Raw genomic sequence first — 24,912 nt, forward strand, 5'->3', positions numbered from 1 at the left:
TTTTGAACACAGATTGGACAATGTTTATGAAGTATAAGACTGATGCTATGGGATGTGGTGTGTTCATTGCAGTTAAAAGCTGTGTAAACGCAGTTGAGATCGATACTGGGTCAGACCGTGAAATAGTCTGGATAAAGCTGTCAAACAGACAATGATTGATCGTTGTATTAGGATGTTTTTATAGACAACCAGCATCTGCAACAAACATCATAGAACGTTTCAGGGAAAGTCTTGAGTACATAGGAAATAAATATCCAAATTATCCATTAGTTACAGGTGGAGACTTTATCGTAGCATCCACTGACTGGGAAAATTACATGTTTATCATAGGGGATAGAAGCAAAGACTACACTGTAGATTTTCTTGTTTGGGAAAGCAAATAAAAGTGTCATTACTGAATATCTTCAGAGTCAGCTCCAAGCAGTCACTGCGGGACAAAAAGATATTGAGCATCTTTGGTTGGAATTTAAAGGTATTGTCCACAATGTGCTAGAGAAGTATGTGCCTAGCAAAAATATAGGGGAGGGAAAGGATCCACCTCTGTACAACGAACATATTAGGAAGATGCTGAGAAAGCAGTGAATTTTGCACAGTCTTTTTAAACATAGTCACTGCCCCGCTGACAAACAGAAATTATGGAAAATGAAAGCAGCTGTCAAAAGGTCAATGAGAGATTCATTTAATGAATTTAAAAGCAAATATTTTATCTGCAGATTCTAAAAAAAAAAACTAAAAAATTTTGGTTGTACGTAAAATCTATGAATGCTACAAATAATTCAATACCTTCTCTTGCCGACAGTACGGGCAATGTAACAGAAACAGAAGGCTGAAATTCTAAACCTACCTTTCAAAAACTCGTTTATAGTAGAGGACTGCAGCACCATTCCCCCTTTCAGTTATTGAACAAATGCAAGGATAGCTAACATAGTGTTTAGTGTATCTGGGTTAAGATCCTTAGCCTCCAGGGAGGCATCTGGCCCAGACAGTATCCCCATAAGATTGTGTGTTGACTGTGCTACAAATACAGCACCATTCTTATCCATCATCTATCAGAGATCATTGGAACAGTGGAAAGTTCCCTCGGGACTGGAAGAAGGCCCAGGTCATAGCAATCTATAAAAAGGGTAGAAAATCGGATGCACATAATTACCGGCCAATTTGACTGATATTGATTTGTTGTAGAATCATGGAACATATTTTGTGTTCAGACATAGTGACCTTTCTAGACTTTGAGAAGCTCATCTGCAGAAACCAGTACGGTTTTAGGAAACTAGTCATGCGAGACACAGCTGTCCCTCCTTGTGCTTGATATACAACAGGCTCTAGATACCAGCTCCCAGGTTGATGCCATACTTCTCGACTTTAAAAGGCATTTGACTCAGTTCCGCACTGTTGCTTACTCCAAAAAGTGTGCACTTACAGTCTATCTGATGACATATGCAGTTGAATAGAAAGTTTTCTAACTGAGAGCAGTATGTCGTCCTGAATGGAGAGACTTCAACAAAAACAAGCGTAACTTCGGGTGTGCCCCAGGGCACAGCATGGTGGGTCCACTGCTTTTTACGATTTACATAAATGATCTGGTTGATGGGATTGACAGCGGCATTAGACTGCCGATGATGCTGTAGTCTACAGGAAAGTAGTATCACATGAAAGTTGTGAACAAATAAATCAGGATTTGCAGAAAATAAATGTGTGGTGTAATGACTGGCAGTTATCTCTCAATATTAGTAAATGTAACCTACTGCATATAACAAGGCGAAAATCCCCATTAATGTATGAGTACAAAATAAATGCCCAGTCTTTGGGAGTGGCAACATTCATCAAGTATCTGGGTGTGACTATTCGAAATGATCTCAAATGGAATGATCAGATTACACAAGTAACGGGCAAGGCGAACTCTAGATTATTGGTGAATCCTGAAGCAATGCAATCCTTCAACAAAGGAAATTGCTTACAGTACGTTAGTTCATCCAGTCTTAGAGTATTGTTCGTTTGTATGGGACCCTTACCAGCTGGGTCTGATTCAAGAGACTGAGAAGAGCGGCAAGATTTGTGACGTACATTTAGCCATCATGAGAGCGTCACAAGTCTCAAAGAAAGTTTGAAGTGGGTTACACTTGCACATAGACGACGTGCTAAACGGAAGGGGCTGCTCACTAAATTCCAAAATCCGATCTTCGCCGAGGATGTAGAGTATATATTATTATCACCAACTTTCAAATCACGCAATGATCACCATTCAAAGATAAGGAAAATTAGAGCTCATACTGAGGCATTCAGACAGTCTTTTTCCCCTCGGGCGATCCGAGAATGGAAAGGGGGGGGATATGACTTTGGCGCGAATTGTGCTCTCTGCCACACACCGCTTGGTGGCTAGCAGAATATATATGTAGAGGTAGAAAATACCTGGTATTGGCAGAAGCAAAGAGTATATGGAACGCAGATTGGTAATTGCAAGAAAAGCTTTTCTGAAAAAGAGTGATGCCTTACATTGAAATACTACTGTTTTTATGAAGGTGTTTGATGTGTAGCCTTTTATTGAAGTCTTATGTGGAATGTAAGCAGTTCAGACAAGAAGAAAGACATAAGTTCTGAAATGTAGTGCTACAAAAGAATGCTGAGGAGTAGATGGGTATATAAGATAACCAAAGAGGCGGCTTGGAACCACATCAGGGAGAAGAGGAATTTATGTGGTAACATTGGTTCTCACATCCTGAGGCATCACGTAACAGATATTAGGTAATGGCTGAAGTCTTTGTTTGTGGGAGAGGGTGACCATCTGCAGTATACAGATGCAGGTGGAGGTAGGTTGCAGGTGTTATAGAGAGACTTGCACAGGACAGACAAGTGCCAAATCAGGCTTGAAGACCACAACAAAAATGACACATTGAATTGTTTTGTACATGTTGTGTCAATAGCATAAACGACTGCTTTGACTGAGCAATATTTTTATGTATTTCCTTGATTTAGGGGGAAGAATGCAGAATATAAAATGTGTCGGCTGTCATTCACAAGTACAAACACACACTATAATTGAATCAGACATTTCTGTAAGGAGTGGCACATGTATCTTCAAGAGAATGTTGTACCCTTCCAGCACGATGATCTAATCTGCAGGCAAAGTCTCTAGTCAAGGTCACTTAACAGTGTCATTCTGAATCAAATAAAATTTTTAGTCAGGCCCAATACGGAAAAAAAATGGTTACGTTCGGCAGTAGTGACCGAATTTGAAACAAAACAGTCAATAATTATGATTTCATTATGCATACATTTCCTTCCTAGCGGGTACCATAGCAATGAATTTATCAAAAGAAGGTGGCATTTTCCACTTTTGCTGTATTAATTTTATTTTGTTTGCAACTAGTTTCAGCCTTCTAAGCCATTGACATTGTCTTTAAATTTGTGTTTTCTGTTTCTGTTGGTTTGCGTATATAGTATTTGTAAACAAACATGAACAGAAAACACAAGTTTAAAGACACTGACAGTATGTTAGGCAAAGTTTTGTATTACAGAACCACAAAATCACTTGAGAGTGACCTAGAAAGCAATAAAACAAAGCTTATAGAGCAAAAGTGGAAAATATCACCTTCTTTTTACTTTATAGATACTTAATCAGGGTATAATTGAAAATAATTGATTATTCTTTACATGGTGGACCAAAAAATACTTTCTCAGTGAACATCTGTAAGTTGTTGCCTCCTGCAGTTTGTATTCTTTCACAGTGCAGATCCTGTGAAGAAAATCTTAATGTACCCAATTTATAATCTACCTGCAACATGATTTATGCCTTGTGAAATGATCTATTAAGGCATAAACATCACTGATTAGAGATCTATTTTGATTGTAATTTAGAAAACGAACCCAGCTTACAAATTCACTACATTTTATAACTTTAAAATTGAATCAGCTGAAGAAGGTTAAGTATCAGTCTAATACACACGAGACACACTTGGCAGAACTGTTAAGTCAGGTATTGGCACAATTCTCACACTTTGGGCAAATATAAATACGCATTATTTATTATTGAAGATTTCATTTTGGAAAGATGATGAAAATTAAGAATAGGAAACCCCTCCACAGCCAAACTAATCATATACATGTACAACAAATGAAAATAAGCAATGTTCTTAGTGCTTTGGGCTCATCAACACAAAATGCTGCTGACCACAGTGGTCCAGAATTCAGGGAAAACACCAACTGGCATATTCAGGCAGTGTAGTTTCAAAATGTAATGTTGTCATGATTATCTTCATGTCTATTATCAGCAATTACATTGTTCAGCAGCTGAACAGACTTGTCAATCCATATATTTGGGGACTTAACAATAACATATACTCCAAATAACAATACAACGCGGTATGTTCTATGTTAAAAAGAATTGCTGCAAAGAAAAAAAAAGCAACAAAAGGAACTGTTTTGGGCCAACAGATCTCAAGACAGTACCGAATGTTGGTTCACTAATAAATGTGCTTTCCTACGCCACATGTAAGGCTACATTCATACTCCACAAGCCATTGTATGGTATGTGGTGGAGGATACCCTGTACCATTATTAGTCACTTCCTTTTCTTTTCCACTCACAAATTGAGCGAGAGAAAAATGACTGTCTGTATGCCTCATGCAAAACGTACATTGGCAGGAGGAAAATTGCTCTGCAGTCAGCTTCAAATGCCGATTGTCTAAATTTTTTCAATAGTGCTCTTCGAAAAGAACGTCGCCTTCTCTCCAGTGATTCTCATTTGAGTTCCTGAAGCATCTCCATAACACTTGGATGTTCTTTGAACCCAGTCAGCAGTATCGAAGTGTCCATTTGGGCATGCATCCAGGGGAATAACATTGGGGTAAGGATGGGAAGATCAGGAATTGCCCAGTACCATACAGGTCATCATGAGTCCTCCAGTGGATGGATGGGAGAAGACAAGGACTGTAAATGGAGAGGTCAATGGCTGAGAAAGTTCTGTGTGCCACACTGATGTGTGAGGGGCTACCTATATCCAAGAGGCAAAGGTCAAGTTGGGCCAGTAAATTTTCGAAGTTTTTACTTCATGGTTCCATCCCACAAAGGGTTATGTGGGTTGACACCACCCAAGATTTGGAGAGGTGTGGGAGCTGGAAAACCAATGCAATTAGACACTTCACCATCGGGAAGGATGTAAACTTTGCAAATGGAAATATCCTGAACTGCCCTTACCCAAACAGCTGCACCCACCAAAGCTGTATTAAAAGGCACAATCTCACCATAAAGTGTGTCTAGAATATAAGTGCAAACTCTGCCCAATACCCTGCCATAAGTAGCACCTTATAATATCCTCAGCATCCACAAAGGGTTAGGTTTTACATCGCTGGAAACCAAGTCTCCTGAGGGATAATACAGATGGCAAGTGAAGCGTTTAAATGATGTCATAGCTCAGCCAGTTGGTGGAAGAAGCACTATAATTCCTCTGGAGAATAATGCTATCAATCTACAGTAAGGCCATGAAGAGAACATGGGGGCAAGTTACACCTTAGGGTCAATTGCTGCCACTGTTTGAGGGGTTATGGTATCAATATACACAGGCTCCAAGTTCCTCTCTGTGGTACAAACTGGGTCCCTAGAGGCTACTGAAATCTCTGTCTTGGCCACAGAAGTGGAACAGGCAGGTTCAGGTGACATGGGGGCCACCAGAAGGTCCTTCTTTTTGGAGGACTTTTTCTTGTCTTTCCTCTGCTTAGAGGATTTCAATTATTGTGAGAGCTTCTCTGAAACAGAGTCAGGCAAAGATGAGGATCGCAAAGACCAGCAGCCTGTGGCTCCTTCAGCCTCTGATGTCCAGTTGTAGACTGGCAGAAACTTTGAAAGAAAGTGTCCTGAGGGACCCCTTACCTGGTGAGAGAAACCAGAGAAAGGACAGCTGTCTCTGCCTAGGAGGTAGGGACCTATGTCCCTAGTAGGTGGGAAGCCATCGATCCCAAAGTAGGTGTGAGGGAAGTAGCAAGAGAGGATCCTATAACCATCAGGAGGCAAGGCATGGTTGAGCAGCTCTGAGGGCACATTTTAACTGGTGGGAGTGCCGTCGCCAAAAGGAGGGGGGGTGAAGTTTTTCTTAGCTGTAGCATATGATATGCTGAGTGCAACCGGTTGTACTTCTTCTTGGCTTCTTGGTGAGTGAGTTTGATCAGAGTTGTGTATTCTTGTATCCTCTTCTCGCTCTGGAAAACAGTGCAATCTGATGAACAGTGAGAATGGTGCTTTCCACTGTTAACACAGATGGGAAGACGGGCACAAAGAGACAATCGTGAGAGATGGAGCTAGCATTGCAGTGCAAAGACATGTGCCCGAATTTCACACACTTGAAGCAAGGGGGTGGGAAGAGGGAGATGTACGGTTTCACATCGCATCGGTAACTTTTCAGGCAACGAATTGGCCTCAAAGGCGTAGATGAAGGCACCAGTAGTGACCCTATTGTCTTTTGGCCCCCTATGTACACAACCAAGTGACACCCTGTCGCTCCAAGTTTGCATGTAGCTCATCATCCTAGACAGGAGATGCTGTTTTGATCAAAATTGACCCCTTTTCGTTTTAGAGATGGCCACCACTTCCCCAAACTTGTCTTCTAAGTTCTCTACGAATAATAAGGGCTTTCTGGAGGGGTTGGGTTGTTTGGGGGAGGAGACCAGACAGCGAGGTAATCGGTCTCATCCGTTCAAAGGAACCATCCGTGTTTGCCTGGAGCGATTTAGGGAAATCATGGAAAACCTATATCAGGATGGCCGGACATGGAATTGAACCGTTGTCCTCCCGAATGCGAGTCCAGTAAGGGCTTTGTGGCCAAGAAGGAATCACCATCAGTCCTTGTACAAATCAAGTGTTCCTATGTTCCTCCCACAGTGTAGCTGGAGAAGGGAATATTTTAGGACCGTCTCTCTCAGCGTTGAAAAAGGACTGTCCTTTCATAGAGACTTATGGAGCCGTATGGTCACCAGACAGAGATAACTTCATCCACTTCACTTGTGGCAACCCACTCTGAACAGTGGCTCTCCCCATGATCACCACCAAGCCTCAGTAACAGCTACCTGGCCATTTATCCTTTGCTCGGAGCCCCAGTCACGACAGGTCCATACTCCTTGGCACACAAGGGGAGTTTGCAACTCAGCCACCAACAGTGTGATCCCTATGTGGTAACAGTGCTACCATTGTGCAAGTACTTGATCCCCCGCAATGGGATGGCTACTGTTTTGTTTATTACCCGATTAAAGGGAAGTGTGCATGGATGGAAAGGCACAAAAATGGAGCATACACTGCACTGGTAAACATTCCCTGCGTGGTCTGCACTTCTGGAGAATTTTGAAAATTGGTCGCAGGTCAAACCCAACAATAGGGTATGCAAGCTGAGTATCACATGAGCGATGCTTTCTAAACTGTGTTGATTTGTAGACAGAAGCTTTTCTCTTTCAAGGAAATTTTTTATATTCGAACTGAGAATATTGTCAAGGATTCTGCAGCAAACTGATGTTAAAGACATTGGTCTGTAATTTAGCGGGTCCATTCATTTACCCTCCTTATATACAGGAGCCAGCTGTACTAGTTTCCACTCACTTGGGACTCTGGGCTGAGTGAGGGGTACGTGATAAATGAAAACTAAATAAGGTACCAATGCTGTAGAGTACTCTATAAAACCGAACTAGGATTCTATCAGGACCTGGGAACTTAGTTGCTTTCAACTCTTTCAGCTGTTTTTCTACACCCGCAATACTTATGTCCTCCATGTGGCAATCTGTGCAATACAGTTGTACAATTCTTTTGTGTGAATGATTTCTTAAATGCAAAATTTATAAACTTCAGCCTTTGTTTTTCTATCTTCTGCTGCCATACCAGACTGGTCAATGCGTGATTGAACAGAAGCCTTAGACACACTTCGTGATTTTATGTAGGAACAGAATTTTCTTGGATTCTATTGCTAAAATATGACAGTGGTGGTTGTAAGTTTTATGCATCGATCTTTTTACAGACGCATGAATTACTATTAATTTTTGCCTGTTGTCATTCACGCGTTCTCTTTTGAACTGAGTGTGCAATAGCCTTTGCTTCCTCAGCATTTTTCAAATTTCGTTGTTAAACCAGGAGGGCCTTTCCCTTCCTTATTTACTCTGCTCATAACTCTCCAAAATATGATTTACAATCCATTTAAACTTTGCCCATAATTCTTCTAAATCCAACATACTGAATCTAAATGATGTCAATTCGAAGTCTAAAAGCGATGCTAACAACTGTCTATTTGCTCTTTCTAGCAGAAATACTTTCCAAGCCTTCTTGGTTGATTTATTAACTTTAGTACCCAAAGTTGCTATGATGACATCATGGTCACACATTCTTGTCTCTGTCTGACACCATCAATTACATCAGGCCCATTTGTGGCTATAAGGTCTAAAATATTTCAAGTGCGTGTGGGCTGTCGAACTAGCTGCTCAAGACAATTTTCAAAAAAAATGTTAAGAACTTCACAACACTGTCTGTCTGTATTCCCTGCAATGAATTCAAAGATGTTTCAGTTTATACTCAGTAGTTTAAAGTCGCTCCTCACTAATATTGCACGATCTGGTAATATCCAAATTACTGACTGTAGACTTTCTGTCAATGATGCTAGAATTGTGTAATTGACTTACACAATACATATTCAAGTGTCAAAGTAGTATAAGCACATGTTTGATAGTTAAGATTTTAAAATTAATTATGTAATTACTGGTACTCAGGCCTAGAGTGCATTTTTGTAAGAAGTTTTCAGTCATTTTCAAGTGCTGTCAAACTCTTACTTAGCTGCCAATGGTTTGAATTTTCTATAAGTATCTATGAAATATCTTTAACCTTTTTCACCTTAATTACAAATCATCTCAAACAATTGTTACTGGATAATTATTTGCACCCATTATTTATATTCTCTGTAACTAAGTTTACAGATTGTGTGTGTGGGGGGGGGGGGGGGGGGAGGGGGGGGGGCAGGAGGACTTCAGACCTCATCGGTATGGTAGTGTTAACAATAATTTCTTTATTATTTTTTCACCTTGTGCTTGCGCAAAGCTAACTGTCATTTTGTTTAGTCACTAGGTTGTGAATTGATGACAGCAACTGAACTTAACTTGATCAGCAAAATGTTGCTCACCAAGACTAATTCTATATCACTGTGAGATAAATTTTCAGTTATGTTTATACAATTCACATTTCTGAATTCAGCTTGATCAGAGTTGTTTTTTTGTTCTAAGCTCAGCTGCTTTATGCAATTGGCCCTATGTGAAATATGTAAGGATGAGCTGTGTTTTTCAAATAGGTAGAATGTACTTCTTTATTAATTGTACCTAATACCTATTGGTGCAGTTTCTGCCACAAATGCCATAAGCCCTGAGAATGAGGCTACACACATACAAGGTGTATTCAAAAAGAAACCAGCCTTTTGCTGTATCCGCTTTTATCGCTTATTGTACACCATTTTAAGCATTGTCCCCTTTAAAATAGTCCCCTCTACTGTCAATACACCGTTCCCATCGATTCTTCCAGTTTTGGAATGCCTTCTGGAACAAATTTTTTTGAGTAGGCAGGTTTCTCATCGCCTTGCTCTTTATCTCCTCCATGGTTTGGAAATGACATCCTTTCAACCTGTTTTCCAGTTTGGGAAACAGGAAAAAGTTTGCTGGGGCTAGGTCCTGAGAATACGGTGAATGGGGCACAATGAGAATGTGGTGTTTTGCTAGATAGTTGCAGATAAGGATCGACACATGAACTGGCGCATTGTCATGATGCAATACTCAAATCTCGTTTTCCCACAATTCAGATCTTTTCCTGTTTACAGCATCGTTCAAGTGCACTAGGGTTCTCTGGTAGATTTGCTTGTTTACCATTTGACCACATGGCACAAATTCATGATGGATAATGCCTTTGTAGTAAAAAAAAAAACACAACCAACATCACCTTGATCTTAGACCGACTCGTGCATGCTTTTCTGATGAGGTAACCCTTTGCCAACCCACTGCGACAACAGCATCTTCGTTTCAGCATCGTAGCCACACACTCATGTCTCCTCACATGTTACGATGTTTTTTAGAAAGACTTCATTGTCATTAACAGCAGCTAGCAGTTCCTCGCACATTTCAAGACAGGTCTGTTTCTGATCTTCAGCCAACAAATGTGGTATGAATTTTGCACTGACACACCACATTGCAAGTTTTTCACTCAGAATTTGATGGCATGGCCCAACACTGATGGACATCTCCTCAGCAACTTCCTAAACAGTTAAACGAGGATTTCTGCAAAACACACACCGAACAATATCCATATGACCACCATCTGTTGATGTGGAAGGATGTCCGGACTTGGAATTTTCACAGACCAACATTCTGCCCTTTTGAGAATGTTTAAACCACTTGTAGCACTGTGTGCATCTTATACAGTCCCCCCTGTAGGCTTGATTAAGCATTTGAAATGTATCTGTGAAAGTTTTGACACACACATTGTTGTTCAAGCTCCTCCACTGCACCGATCCGATGAGCAGGCTGAACATGTGCTTAATTCAGTGGCTGTGGTTTGCTTGCTACTTGTCCAAACAACATGAGGCAAATGGCAGTTTGTTATCTAAACCTGTCACTAGGTGCACTCAGTAGCAGCAGCACACACTGTTGGCTGGCACTCTATTTCAAAAGTTTGGTTTCTTTTTGAACACACATTGTTGCTGCCTAAATAAATAGCGTACAGTAACCACAGTATTATTTTTCCACTAGTTCTTGTTTACTTTTGCACGTACAGTAATGTGGGGCACTACATGCAACTACTTCCAGCCATACATCTTAGATCTATCACTTACCCCACATTGTCAACTACTACACAACTAAATGAACAGTGAAAACCTCTCATTACGAGATCAAGGGCATATAGACATGTAAAATGTAAATGTCACTCAGATTAGGCCTTAGGCCTGTTCTGACTGGCCGACTTCTGTTTACAAGGCAGTACAAGGAGTAACATATGATCATGAGACGTGATTACCATGTAGCCAATCCCTCCAGCTGTTATGGTCAGTAGATGAATCCTGATGATGCCACTGCTTCTTTATTCAATGCACAAGGTTTATTTCGTGAAAGCAGCTATTCATCACAAAACTGTCACCAAAGTAAAAAATGACTGTTTGCTGTGAAGGCACCGAGGAGTCAACACTTGACTGTAACACTATATCTTGTTCTTACAGCCAATTTCCTCAGCAAGATGGTGCAGTGGTAAGGCCAGAACTCATATTTGGGAAAACAGTAGTTTAAATCTCCATCCAGATTTACATTTTCAATAATTTAGAAGTAGATTTCCCTAGACTGTATAAAGTGAATGCCAGGGTGGTTCCTTTGAAAGGGCACTTCTCCAGTCTGACATTGTTCTCCAACTGCAAACCTCACCATTGACATAACTTTAAACCAGCTTTCTTTCCTTCCTCCCTTCATCACAGGCAATTAGTGGGCCAGCACAACACACAGGTAAAAACATAAACAAACCAATGTGCATGTAATGGGACACTTTCTGTACTTATTCCATATTGTCTTCATTACGTTTGGGCACTTCAAAGTCATTTCAAACTTTTATCAACCGTTATATTGAGAAGTACTGGTTAATTTGAGAGTAATTTCTGCAGTGAAAACTATTTCCATTTTTAAAACTTCACCCTTACCAGTGGTATTCTTGCAAGACTAACAAGATTTAAAATTTCCCCATGCCTGTATACCATGTTACTAATTTAACAATCCACTGGTAATGGTTGTACAGGGTTCACCTATGAGTATTGTCATGTTCACAGATGAAAGCCAATTCCTGAAATAGTAAATCAAAAACTTACCAAACATCAGACTCAGGGCTTAGCCTGAGAGGCATTGGTGTCATGCCAGAGCATGCATGTGGAGGGGGTTGGGGGCTGTGGTCAGCCGGTGTAAGAAAGAGACACTCAAATAATTGTCATTAGGACACTTTAAATCTCACAAGTGTCATATTTTGGCAGTAGTTGTGTGGACTGGTCAGATTTTGAGTTAAACAGGATGAAACAGCATAAGAAGCACAGCATAGATAGCACACTGCACTACCATTCTAATACAACCAAGGGCAGCCACATAATAGTTTTTAGGGGAATGGTTTACTTTATTTATTTTGGAAGACTAATGGTGACTTGTAAGAAGCAATAGAAAATTTTCAGATCTGACCATATTAAAAAAACCTGCGTAATACTGTTTTTAAATCTTTTTCTTGGAAGAAAAAAATGTGAATCTTGAATACACTACATTTTTCCTTTTCCATGAGAGCTCAGGGAGTCAGCAAGGGGACTCAACAAAATCATTGGTGGCCAATGACAGCAGGAGGTACTGACATCAGCCAGGGCTGCACCATTATAAATGCACCTTCACTAATTAATCTGCTACCAGTCATAGTAAATAATCAGGAAATTTTGTGTCATTGCATAAATTGTATCACTGTGACAAATTGTGCTAAGTACTGAATACTTTAGGCTGTCACACAGATCAGTAAACATACACTGTCTAGAAAACAGAAAGGAAACAGTTTGCAACAAGCATTACATACTACTTCCGAAACAAATGCTCTCTTTCCTTGAAAGTTTTGCCTGTGCCTAATCTGAGAGATGGTAAAGGAACTCTCCTTCAATCCTGAACTGCACTGGTCTAACAGTAGTTGCACACTTTCCAGTTAAATCTTAGACAGAACCAAATGATACTCATGCTTAAAGTCTTGACAAAGGACGGGAATTTGGCACTAATCAAATTGCAACACCAGGAAGAACAACAAATAATGATATTCATTTATTGTGCATTTACAGTGTAGTACATTCTTTTCTCCAAAGGTGTGTCTCATTTTCCTGTAAAGGGCATCTATTATTGCCGTTGTCATGCACGATTCTACAGCCGTACTAAACAAACAGTCTACAAAACTATCGAAAACATTGAATTTGCTACAACAGCTGGAGACAAGAAGAACCGTATACCAGTCAAGTCTGTCGCTGCTCAAGCCTTGCTGGACGGACCTTCTGTTTTCTGTGGTTGCAGACTTAATTTTAGTTTAGATATTAATGATTCATTTGGTTATGGTAACAGATGATTTACTGTAGCCATTGTACGTGGAGGTACAGGAGTACCAAATGTTCCTGGACTTGAAAGTTTCGTTGACAGAGACATTATTGCGTTTCGCACCTACCATATGGCCGAACTTGCTAATAAAGACTTTGGTAAATCTGCTTACATGTCCACTTCTGCTTTGTCTTTGTATACTCGTAATAGGAGAAAAACCATTTTTATATGTTTCTGTTCTTTTTTTCCTGCTTCATTTTAGCTGTTTTCGTACTTTCTCCATTTATAAGTTAAATTCAATATCTTATGCATTTTCTGAGTATTTCTACCAGGCCTTGTCTTTTTGCCTATTTGATAGTTCACTGCCTTCACTATTTTGCCTCTAACTACCAGTTCGTCTAGTATTCCTTTCCTCTATTGGAGTCAAATGTTGTCTAATGCTCCCTTTGAAACTTTTAGTAGGCTCTAGTTCTTTTCACTTATCCATACTTCATTTTATTAATTTCTCACCTTTCTGAAATTTCTCCAGTTTTAACCAGCAATTAATAACCAATAAATTATGGCCAGTTAACTCATATGGCACTAGAAATGTTTGGCAGTTTAAAATCTGGCTTCTAAATCTCTATGTCTCTCTCACCATTATATAATTTATCTGAAAGTTTCCAATATTTCCAGTTCTCTTACACATACACAGTCCCCTTTCGTTACTGTTACATCAAGTGTTTGCAATGGTTAAATTATACTCTGTGCAAAGTTCTATCATGCAGCTTTATATTACAATCCTTTCTCTCAGTCAGCCTCTTGTTTTCCTTCTCCTCTTTCTACTACTGAATTTCATTCTTCATATCAGTTAAATTTCGGTCTCTCTTAGCAATCTGAATACCTAATCTCCTCTATCTCATCAAGCGTCCTTTCAATCTCTTCTTCAACTGCTGAGTTAGTATGCATCTAAACTTGCCCTACTGTTATGGTCGCTGGCTATATAATGCATTCACTTTTGTGCTAATAGTACTTTACAAGAGCTCAGATGGCAAAACCAGTTCTAAGCAAAGAAGGGAAAGCAGAAAGATGGAAGAAGTATGTAGAGGGTCCATACAAGGGCAATGTTCTTGAGGACAATATTATGGAAGTGGAAGAGGATGTAGGTTAAGATGAAATGGGAGATATGACACTGCGTGAAGAATTTGACAGAGCACTGAAAGACCTAAGGCAAAACAAGGCCCTGGGAGTAGACAAGATTTCATTAGAACTACTGATAGCCTTGGGAGAGTTAGCCCTCACAAAACTCTACCGACTGGTGAACAAGACGTATGAAACAGACTAAATACCCTCATACTTTCAGAATACAGTAATTTCAATCCCAAAGAAAGCAGGTGTTGACAGGTGTGAAAGCTACCTAACTATCAGTTTACTAAAATACGGCTCCAAAATACTGACACGAATTCTTTACAGACAAATGAAAAAACTGGTAGAAGTCGACCTTGGGGAAGATCAGTTTGAATTTCATGGAAATGTTGGAACACATGAGGCAACACTGACCCTACGACTTATCTCAGAAGATAGGGTAAGGAAAGGCAAACCTAAGTTTCTGGCATTTGTAGACTTAGAGAAAGCTTTTGACAATGCTGAGTGGAATACTCTTTCAAATTCTGAAAGTGGCAGGGGTCAGATACAGGGATCAAAGGGCTATTTACAATTTGTTCAGAAACCAGATAGCAGTTATAAGAGTTGTGAGGCCTGAAAGGGAAGCAGTGGTTGGGAAGGGAGTGTGACAGGGTTTGCAGCCTATCCCCTATGTTACTCAAGCTGTATATTGAGCAAGCAGTAAAGGAAACAAAAGAAAAATTTTGAGTAGGAATTAAAATCCATGGAGAAGAAATAAAAACTTTCAGGTTTGCCGATGAATTTTAATTTGTCAGGGACATCAAAGGACATGGATGAGCACCTGAACGGAATGGACAGTGTCCTGAAAGGAGGATGTAAAATGAACATCAACAAAAGCAAAACGAGGATAATGGAACGTAGTCTAATTAAATCAGGTGATGTTGAGAGAATTAGATTAGGAAATGAGACACTTAAAGCAGTAAATGACCTTTGTTATTTGGGGAGGAAAATAACTGATAATGGTCAAAGTAGAGAGGATATAAAATGTAGACTGGTAACAGCAAGAAAAGCGTTTCTGGAGAAATTTGTTAACATCGAGTATAGATTTAAGTGTCAGGAAATCTTTTCTAAAAGTATTTGTATGGAGTGTAGCCATGGATGGATGTGAAACATGGACAATAAATAGTTTAGACATGAAGAGAATAGAAGATTTCAAAATGTGGCGCTACAGAAGAATGCTGAAGATCAGATGGCTAGCTCACATAACTAAGAGGCACTGAACAGAATTGGGGAGAAGAGCAATTTGTGGCACAACTTGACTAGAAGAAGGGATCGGTTGGTATGACATGTTCTGAGGCATCAAGGGATCACCAAATTTAGTACTGGAGGGCAGCGTGGAGGGTAAAAATCGAAGAGGGAGACCAAGAGATGAATATAATAAGCAGATTAGGAAGGATATGGAGATGAATAAGCCCGCACAAGACAGAGTAGCATGCAGAGCTGCATCAGACCAGTCTCTGGACTGAAGACCACAACAGCAACAGTACTTTACCTGCATTCCTATTTTCTTATTTGTTACTACACCTACCCCTGTATTACTCTTATTTTACACTCCTGGAAATTGAAATAAGAACACCATGAATTCATTGTCCCAGGAAGGGGAAATTTTATTGACACATTCCTGGGGTCAGATACATCACATGATCACACTGACAGAACCACAGGCACATAGACACAGGCAACAGAGCATGCACAATGTCGGCACTAGTACAGTGTATATCCACCTTTCGCAGCGATGCAGGCTGCTATTCTCCCATGGAGACGATCGTAGAGATGCTGGATGTAGTCCTGTGGAACGGCTTGCCATGCCATTTCCACCTGGCGCCTCAGTTGGACCAGCGTTCGTGCTGGACGTGCAGACCGCGTGAGACGACGCTTCATCCAGTCCCAAACATGCTCAATGGGGGACAGATCCGGAGATCTTGCTGGCCAAGGTAGTTGACTTACACCTTCTAGAGCACGTTGGGTGGCACGGGATACATGCGGACGTGCAATGTCCTGTTGGAACAGCAAGTTCCCTTGCCGGTCTAGGAATGGTAGAACTATGGGTTCGATGACAGTTTGGATGTACCGTGCACTATTCAGTGTCCCCTCGACGATCACCAGAGGTGTCGGCCAGTGTAGGAGATCGCTCCCCACACCATGATGCCGAGTGTTGGCCCTGTGTGCCTCGGTCGTATGCAGTCCTGATAGTGGCGCTCACCTGCACGGCGCCAAACACGCATACGACCATCATTGGCACCAAGGCAGAAGCGACTCTCATCGCTGAAGACGACACGTCTCCATTCGTCCCTCCATTCACACCTGTCGCGACACCACTGGAGGCGGGCTGCACGATGTTGGGGCGTGAGCGGAAGACGGCCTAACGGTGTGCGGGACCGTAGCCCAGCTTCATGGAGACGGTTGCGAATGGTCCTCGCCGATACCCCAGGAGCAACAGTGTCCCTAATTTGCTGGGAAGTGGCGGTGCGGTCCCCTACGGCACTGCGTAGGATCCTACGGTCTTGGCGTGCATCCGTGCGTCGCTGCGGTCCGGTTCCAGGTCGACGGGCACGTGCACCTTCCGCCGACCACTGGCGACAACATCGATGTACTGTGGAGACCTCACGCCCCACGTGTTGAGCAATTCGGTGGTACGTCCACCCGGCCTCCCGCATGCCCACTATATGCCCTCGCTCAAAGTCCGTCAACTGCACATACGGTTCACGTCCACGCTGTCGGGGCATGCTACCAGTGTTAAAAACTGCGATGGAGCTCCGTATGCCACGGCAAACTGGCTGACACTGACGGCGGCGGTGCACAAATGCTGCGCAGCTAGCGCCATTCGACGGCCAACACCGCGGTTCCTGGTGTGTCCGCTGTGCCGTGCGTGTGATCATTGCTTGTACAGCCCTCTCGCAGTGTCTGGAGCAAGTATGGTGGGTCTGACACACCGGTGTCAATGTGTTCTTTTTTCCATTTCCAGGAGTGTATTTTGTGTGAATAACTCTGTATCCACCAGGACAGAGGTATTATTCTTTCTCCCATTGTGCTTCACCAATTCACACAATGTATAACCTCAACCGATCCAAGTATCCTTTGAACATAACGAAAAGTATAAATTGTTACTCACGGTAAATATGGCACACACAGTTACAGACAGGCATGACACAAAGATTGTTAGGCTTTTAAGCTTTCCACCAAAGCCTTCTTCGGGAGGGGAAAAAAAACACATCCACACAAGAAAGCACACCTCATACACACATGTCCACTATCTCCAGCCACTCTGACCAGTAAACTTTCAAAGTTTTTAACCTAATTATTCAATTAGTAGATCTAATATTACACACTCTGACCCACAGACTGCTAGTGTTGTTCTTCCTGGTGATCTCATCATCTGGGTCATCCCTGTCTGGAGATCTGAATGGGAGACTATTTTACCTCTGTAATATTTTTGCTGAAGAGGTTGCCACCATCATTAAACCATACACAAGTGTTGCATATTCTTGAGAATGATAATGGTATAGTTTTCCAATGCTTTCAGCCATTTCCAGTACCAAAATAGCGAGAGCGTGTTGGCTGATGTTACAATGCCAGTCAGAAAGTCGGTCATCCAGACTGTTGCCCCTGCAACTACTAAAAAGGGCACTCTTCAGTAACCGCATAAGAGTCTTGCCTATCCACAGATATTCATCTGATGTAGGTGAACCTTCAGTGGCTATCTATTGTGCTGCGGCACATAAGGCATCCCACCATAGCAAGGTCCACGATTCATTAGTTATTCTCTTTATAGGTGCTCTATTACGGGTTACCCTGTACATGTATAAAGGTTAATTATTTGAGTCATATATCAATGACAGTTTTACTAAAACCTTAAACTGATTTAAAGAGTCACCACCTATAAAGAGAACATATAAGTTATATTACTTCAAATAATGCCCATGCTCTATGTCTTGATTGACTGATTTATTTATTTACATGTCAAATTCCACAGGACTAAATTGGGGAGCAAATCTCCAAGGTCATGGAACATAACAGTACCTGAAATTACAACATAAAAGTAATAACAGACAAAAATAAAATGTTTATGAACCAGAAAAAAGTCAATCTATAAGTTTAAGTGAACATAATCAACAATACAGCAAGAATCAGCTTAATGTTTCAATGAACTCCTCGACAGAATAGAAGGAGTGACCCCATGAGCAAACTGTTCAATTTCGATTTGAAAGCACGTGGATTACCGCCAAGATTTTTGAATTCGAGTGGTAGCTTATTGAAAATGGATGCAGCAGCAAACTGCATACCTTTATGCAGAAGAGTTAAGGAAGTCCGATCCAAATACAGGTTTTATTTTGCCTAGTATTACCTGAGTGAAAGTTGCTTGTTCTTGGGAGTAAGCTAATATTTTTAACAATGAAAGACAGCAAGGAATATATATCCTGAGAGAACAATGTCAAAATACCCAGAGTCATGAACAGGGTTTCATAAACTACGCCACTTATTGCTCGAACCGCCCGTTTCTGAGCCGAAAATATCCTTTTAGAATGGAAAGAGTTACCCCAAAATATAATACTATCCGACATAAGCGAATGAAAATAAGCAAAGTAGCTAATTTTCGTGTCAAATGATCACTCACTTCAGATACCTTTCGAATAGTAAAAATGGCAGCATTAAGTCTTTGAACAAGATCCTGAACACGGGTTTTCCACGACGGTTTACTATCTACCTGAACACCTAGAAATTTTAACTGTTCAGTTTCAATAATCGTATGCCCATTCTGTGAAATTAAAAAGTCAGGTTTTGTTTAAATGTGTGTTAAAACTGAAAAAACTTACTCTTACTGTGATTTAGTGTTACTTTATTTTCTACATATCATGAACTTAGGTCATGAACTGCACTATCTGAAACCGAGCCAATGCTGCACACAACATCCTTTACTACCAAGCTAGTGTCATAAGCAAACAGAAATATTTTAGTGCTACTTGTAATACAAGAGGGCATATCATAACAGGAACAGGAGTGGCCCCAACACTGATCACCAGGGTACCCCTCACTTGACCATACCCCACTCAGACCCCACATCACAACCATTCTCAACATCATGAATAATGACCTTTTGCTGTCTGTTGCTAAAGTAAGAGGTGAACTAATTGTGAGCTACTCCCCGTATTCCGTAATAGTCCTGCGCCTCTGGAGCAATATTTTGTGTTTTGGTGGTAGTCTCTTTTCACTAACTCCAAATAACTATAAACATCTGAAAGCATGTGGTGACATAACACCTTACTGTTTACTCCAGAATCAAACTTAGAAGGTGACTGGCCATTTGTTCTCTTGTGTAAGATATGCAGCACATCAAGGCTATGGCGAAAAACACTGTCCACTTTACATGCTTGACCGTTGACCGCTTGGTTGTTTTGGTTAAAATGGATAGACACTTATCTTGTTTAATAATGACTGGCAAAAAAGGAAATAATGGAAACGAAAACTTGGTTGTAATTTCTAGCATCTCACATGAAGGAACTGGCGGTCATCAATTCAATATGAAAGTCTTTAAACGTCTTTCTCTGTTTGCATACAGAAAGGTACACCAATGCAAATAGAACTATTCTTTGCATCTATAAATGATTCCACATCCCTGCATTCATATCAAGCTGTCAAAGGTTTTAACATAAGGTATTTTGTCTTCCCTCCCCTCATACTACATACACAATAGAGCAAAAATCTGCCAGGAAAATTATCAAAGAGGGAAAATACCTTCTCAAAACAAAGGAGACATAGCTGGTATTTTTCAGACACATCCCTCTCAGTACTCAAATTAACAAACCTTTGATTCCACAAACTTGTGTATGTTAACTGTTTACTCACTGATGACTAAATGCTTTTCTGTCATTGTTATACTAAGGGAGAAACCAAATTTGCACAGTTGCATGTTTTTTGTTGTTGTATGTACGTGATGTTGTCAGACGGTTTAGTCTATATCAAGATTCCCGCCATAGCAGCGGAGACTACAATTTAAACAACACTATATATACAAGATGTGACAAAGTAATGAGACTGATGTGAAAAAGAAGTTGCTTACCATTTTAGTCAAGTTTAGTGTTGTCTCCTTCAAAGCAGTTCCCTTCTGATTGCACACACTTTTTCCAGCGTTTCTGCCATTGATGGTAACATTTATGGAACTCATCTTCTTTATTAATATACTCCAAGACCCTCGTCACAGCTTTTCGGGCAACTTGTGGTGTTTGAAAATGGTGTCCCTTGATCACCGTTTCGACTCTTGAAAATAGAAAAAGTCACACGGAGCGATATCTGGTGAATAAGGTGGCTGCAGTAGTACTGAAATTTCTTTTGATGTTAAAAATTGCTGTACTGACAGAGCAGTATGGAATGGCGCATTATCGTGATGCAGAATCCAATTATCAGCAATGTTGGCATGGACATGGAGAACTCTTTTATGAAGTCTTTCTTTGTGGTTAATTGCTTGTCCAGGAGGCACCCCCTCTTTACGAACAATTCCCTTGGAATCAAAGAAGCACACGAGCAAGCATTTCACTTTTGACATGCAAGCTTTTTTTGGTCTGGGTGATCTCTTTGAGCACCATTGTGAACTTTGACGTTTTGCCTCTGAAAAAACCATCTTTCATCACCAGTGATAACACGGCTGAACAATTTTGGATTAATTTCTGTTTGCTCTAACAGATCTGCTGCCACATTTTTCCGTGTTTCTCGCTGTTGTGTTGCGCGATTTTTGGGGACCATTTTTGCACAAATCTTTCTCATACCAAGATCCTCAGTTATTATTAAACGAACCATTTCTCGATTGATGTTAGGTTCTTCTGCAAGCATTTTCACGGATAATCTACGATCAGTTTGTACGAGTTCATGCACCCAGGCCAAGTTGACATCTGTCCGTGAGGTTGATGGTCATCCATTGCGGTCTTCATCTACATTCATTCTGCCTTCACTAAATATTTTACGTCAACGAAAAACTGTATCTCTTGACATAACCTCCTCTCCAAAAGCCTCCTGAAGCTTACTGTAAGTTGTCACATTTTCACCCAATTTAACGCAAAAAAGAAATGGCATACCATAGTGCAATATTATGCAGTTCCATTTCCGTGATGAGAGACATAAACACGTGTTAACTTATTACAGCACAACTCATGACTGAGTTGTTGCAACGATGTGCTGCTTGGACTAGAAGCAGCTTATAGACCAAGGTCAAAGATATTGTGCCTATGCAAGCCTGCAGGGTTGCCACATCTTGCAAAGAAAATCAGTCTCATTACTTTAGGGTGACCCACCTCATACACAGAAAAACTAAGAACTGTCCTCCTCCCCCCCCCCCCCCCCCACCAACCCCAACTGTTACCAATGAGTGAGGCGTCTCAGTGTTCAGACACTGGATTCACACTCAAGAGATGCTGGGTTGAAATCCCCGTCCAACCATAAATACCTTAGAGCAAATGCCACCATAGTTCCTCTGAAAAGGAATCAGAACTTGTGCTCAGTTTATAATGACATCATCAACAATAAATTAAGAAGGTAATCCTCATTCTTACAATTATTATTAGATTTGGAAGAAAGTGATTACTCCATCGTTCAGGGAATGTATTTAGAAGAGTGAAGGTAAAATAAGGGACTAAAAACAGCATTCATTTATTTATGAGCTTCAGAATACAGTAATAAATTTTACATAAATACAGAACATTTTCTAGTCTTCATTTTTTTTAAATTTCATTTAATACCTTGCATGTGCCCCAAGGTGCTAACAGTCTTAAAAAGTAGTAGCAAGGTAAAGGCTCCTGCCTTACCTCCAACTGGAGAATGAACTGCCACTGAAAAAAAAGATAAATTTGTAAGTGAGAAACTATTAATTTTTTTTGAATTAAAGCAGAATAAACATAAATTTTACAACCCACTACTAACTAAAACAAGTTCTAAGTCTTGACACTTCTTTCTAGTTCATTCATATCATTAAAATGTCAGCCCTCATTACAGCAACTATTAAGCAATGATACGGCTTTTGTTAAGATTATACAATCTGATTAGTATATTTTCTTATAGATATCAGGAAATCACGCCAGTTTGACTAACTGTGAGAACAGTCCCTATTTTACAACGAAATGAAATGAAATAACCATACGGCATTGTTGGCTGGGAGGCTCCATTCAGGGGAGTTCGGCCACTGTATTGAAAGTCCTCTTTAGCTGACGCCACGTCGGCAACTTACGAGTCAATGATGATGAAAATAATGATGAAGGACACACAACCCCCAGTCCCCTGCCGGGAATGAAACCCATGCCCCCTGTGTGGTAGGCGGTAACGCTACAGCGACGGACTATTTTTACAATGCATATAAGGTAGTAGGCAATAGTAACAAACGGTTGCACTGCATAATTATATACTAATACCTACATTCCAGAGTAAACAAATTGTAATTGATTGAATTATGTTTTTACTATGCTATGTCACTGCATATATGTTTCTGAGAGGAAGTCCTTGATACAAGAAAAATAATTAGTACTTGCACAAAATTACAGCCAAATCTACAAAACCAGAGTACTACTGATGTAGAGCAGGGTTCAAACAGAGATTGACATAGACTTCTACAAAAAATAGTTTCCACAGACAAAAGGATTACTAGGTGCCACTTAATGCCATACAAGATAACCATTCCGCTTCTTCACCTGCACTTGACAGACCAAAGCTGTACAATGTTGACAAATTGATGCTTAGGTGGCCATGACCTGTAATTTTACAGCATCTTATATTCAAAATGTACATGGCTTCATTGTAATGTTGCTCTAGAAATCTGCACAATCATGTTGCTCTAGTCATCCACAAAAGAATTTAAATCAGTAGATAAATGGCATCAAAAGAAACCCATATTGTAGGTGACTACCACATAATACCATTTAGTAATAAAATATTTTGAAATTTCCTGTATAATCAATGACACTGATCGTCGTCGTCATCATTATTATTATTAATATTATTATTATATCATCATCTACATATTACCCACAAAATAATCATTACAGGGCTGACATCTTATTGAAAAAAATTAGAAGCAATCTAACTTTTGAGCTATAAAAAATAGTTCATTTATTATGAAATAAGCGGGCTGAATTGGAAAGGTGTCAAATGTGAAGCCAAATTGGAAGGCAGTTTTAACTAGAAATGCATCTAGTGTGTGAAATCTTGAAAAACAAATAAGGGGCTGATAGGATGGAGTGGCAGAAAAAGGATGTAGCCTGTACATGAAAATAAAATATTTAAGAAACTAGGCAAGAATGAAAAGAAACTATCATAAATTATACTCTGATTGGAAACTTTGTTGCAAAAATATCCACAGAGGTATTAGTGTCTGCAGTGTGATGAGTTGACCCACATGGAAACAGTGTAAGATCTGAGCAGGGAAGATGCACTTCCATTTTGAAACTTCAGAGCTGTTGCTTATAAAATTTATATTCACATTTCCAGCTACAATTATCTGAATTGATCCCAATCAAACTAAACCAGGGCTTATAACTCTAAAGATGGGAACTGTTTATTAAACACATGCTCAAGTTCTGACCTGCACGTGACCCTTCCTAACTTATCAGTTTATAGGAATTCTGCCTCCAAGTTTTATTACTTCCTCTGCCCCTCCACCATTGTCTTTTTTTCCTTTAACAACCTTCTATACAATTTGTTTTGATATGCAACATGTAGTTTCTTCCTAGTTCAAATATAACCTTTGTGACTGGACCATGTATTAACTACGAGGCATTGTTACTGATGACTGGCAGTTAAGGTTATAATATGCTGCTGATATCTTCTTTGCTAATCTATTTGGGTGCTCAATTTTCTGCAACTGAGATTCAATATTTATGCCTACAATATTCTGTTTGTTCCACAATCTGTGAAATTACCACCTACTTTAGAATTGACACTATGACACTTTTTTATGGTTTAAAAATTGACTCCGTATTTTTGCATTTGAGCTAGAAAAAAAAAAAAGATTTGTTAGTTAAGAACTGAGTATTGCCAGAAACAGCATATATCTACAAGGCAACTGCTAACACACACTGATGACAAGATTCTAATGGAACAACATGGTGGTGACATTCTCTTTATTAGTACATTTCTGTGTTTATTCCACTTTAACTAACTGTCAATATTCATTCCAGAAATTTTATGTTTGTTACACAGTCTGTGAGATTATCATCTACATTTTATTAGATGGTTAAAATTTCAAAAAAATATTAAGTGTCATGTAATATTTTATGTAATGTAATATCTTGTATAGACACCTTTTATTAACCTGACCCGTTCCACATCATTACGAAGTGCCGTATTCATGATCTATGGAACAAGTACTAATCTAATCTAGACTATTTTATTACTAGATCTGGAATTTGAATTTTCACAATTCAACAACAATACTTCTGGAATGCTCCTATTAATTTATGCTTTGGAGCAACTTTCTCTTCAACACTTGATCTGTCTTTCTAACAGAAGCAATAAATAAGCAAATTCATGCCATTACCTGCTACTGTAGCTTTCTCTCAATGCTTCTCAATTCCCAGATAAACTGAAACCATTCCTAATTTACATCCATATAATTACAATTATCCTGTATGCGAATTTAGACTTTTTCTGTGAATCTTGATGATGAAGTCTTCTCAGGTTATCAGGCGAGGAA

At 39.9% G+C, this 24,912-nt stretch overlaps 1 protein-coding gene across 2 annotated transcripts in view; it reads right to left on the minus strand.

Annotated features, from left to right (window-relative positions):
* Positions 1-21,857: 21,857 nt before the first annotated feature.
* The window catches only part of LOC126334769 (nuclear pore complex protein Nup214), a 146,958-nt gene continuing 143,903 nt past the window's right edge, over positions 21,858-24,912 (minus strand). For both annotated transcript variants that reach the window (XM_049997349.1, XM_049997350.1), the window contains one exon: positions 21,858-22,060. In XM_049997349.1, coding sequence (XP_049853306.1) covers positions 22,033-22,060 — 28 coding nt within the window. In that variant the 3' untranslated portion in view covers positions 21,858-22,032. The remainder of the gene's footprint in view (positions 22,061-24,912) is intronic.

Source organism: Schistocerca gregaria, chromosome 2 (assembly GCF_023897955.1).
Source record: "Schistocerca gregaria isolate iqSchGreg1 chromosome 2, iqSchGreg1.2, whole genome shotgun sequence".
NCBI lineage: Eukaryota > Metazoa > Arthropoda > Insecta > Orthoptera > Acrididae > Schistocerca > Schistocerca gregaria.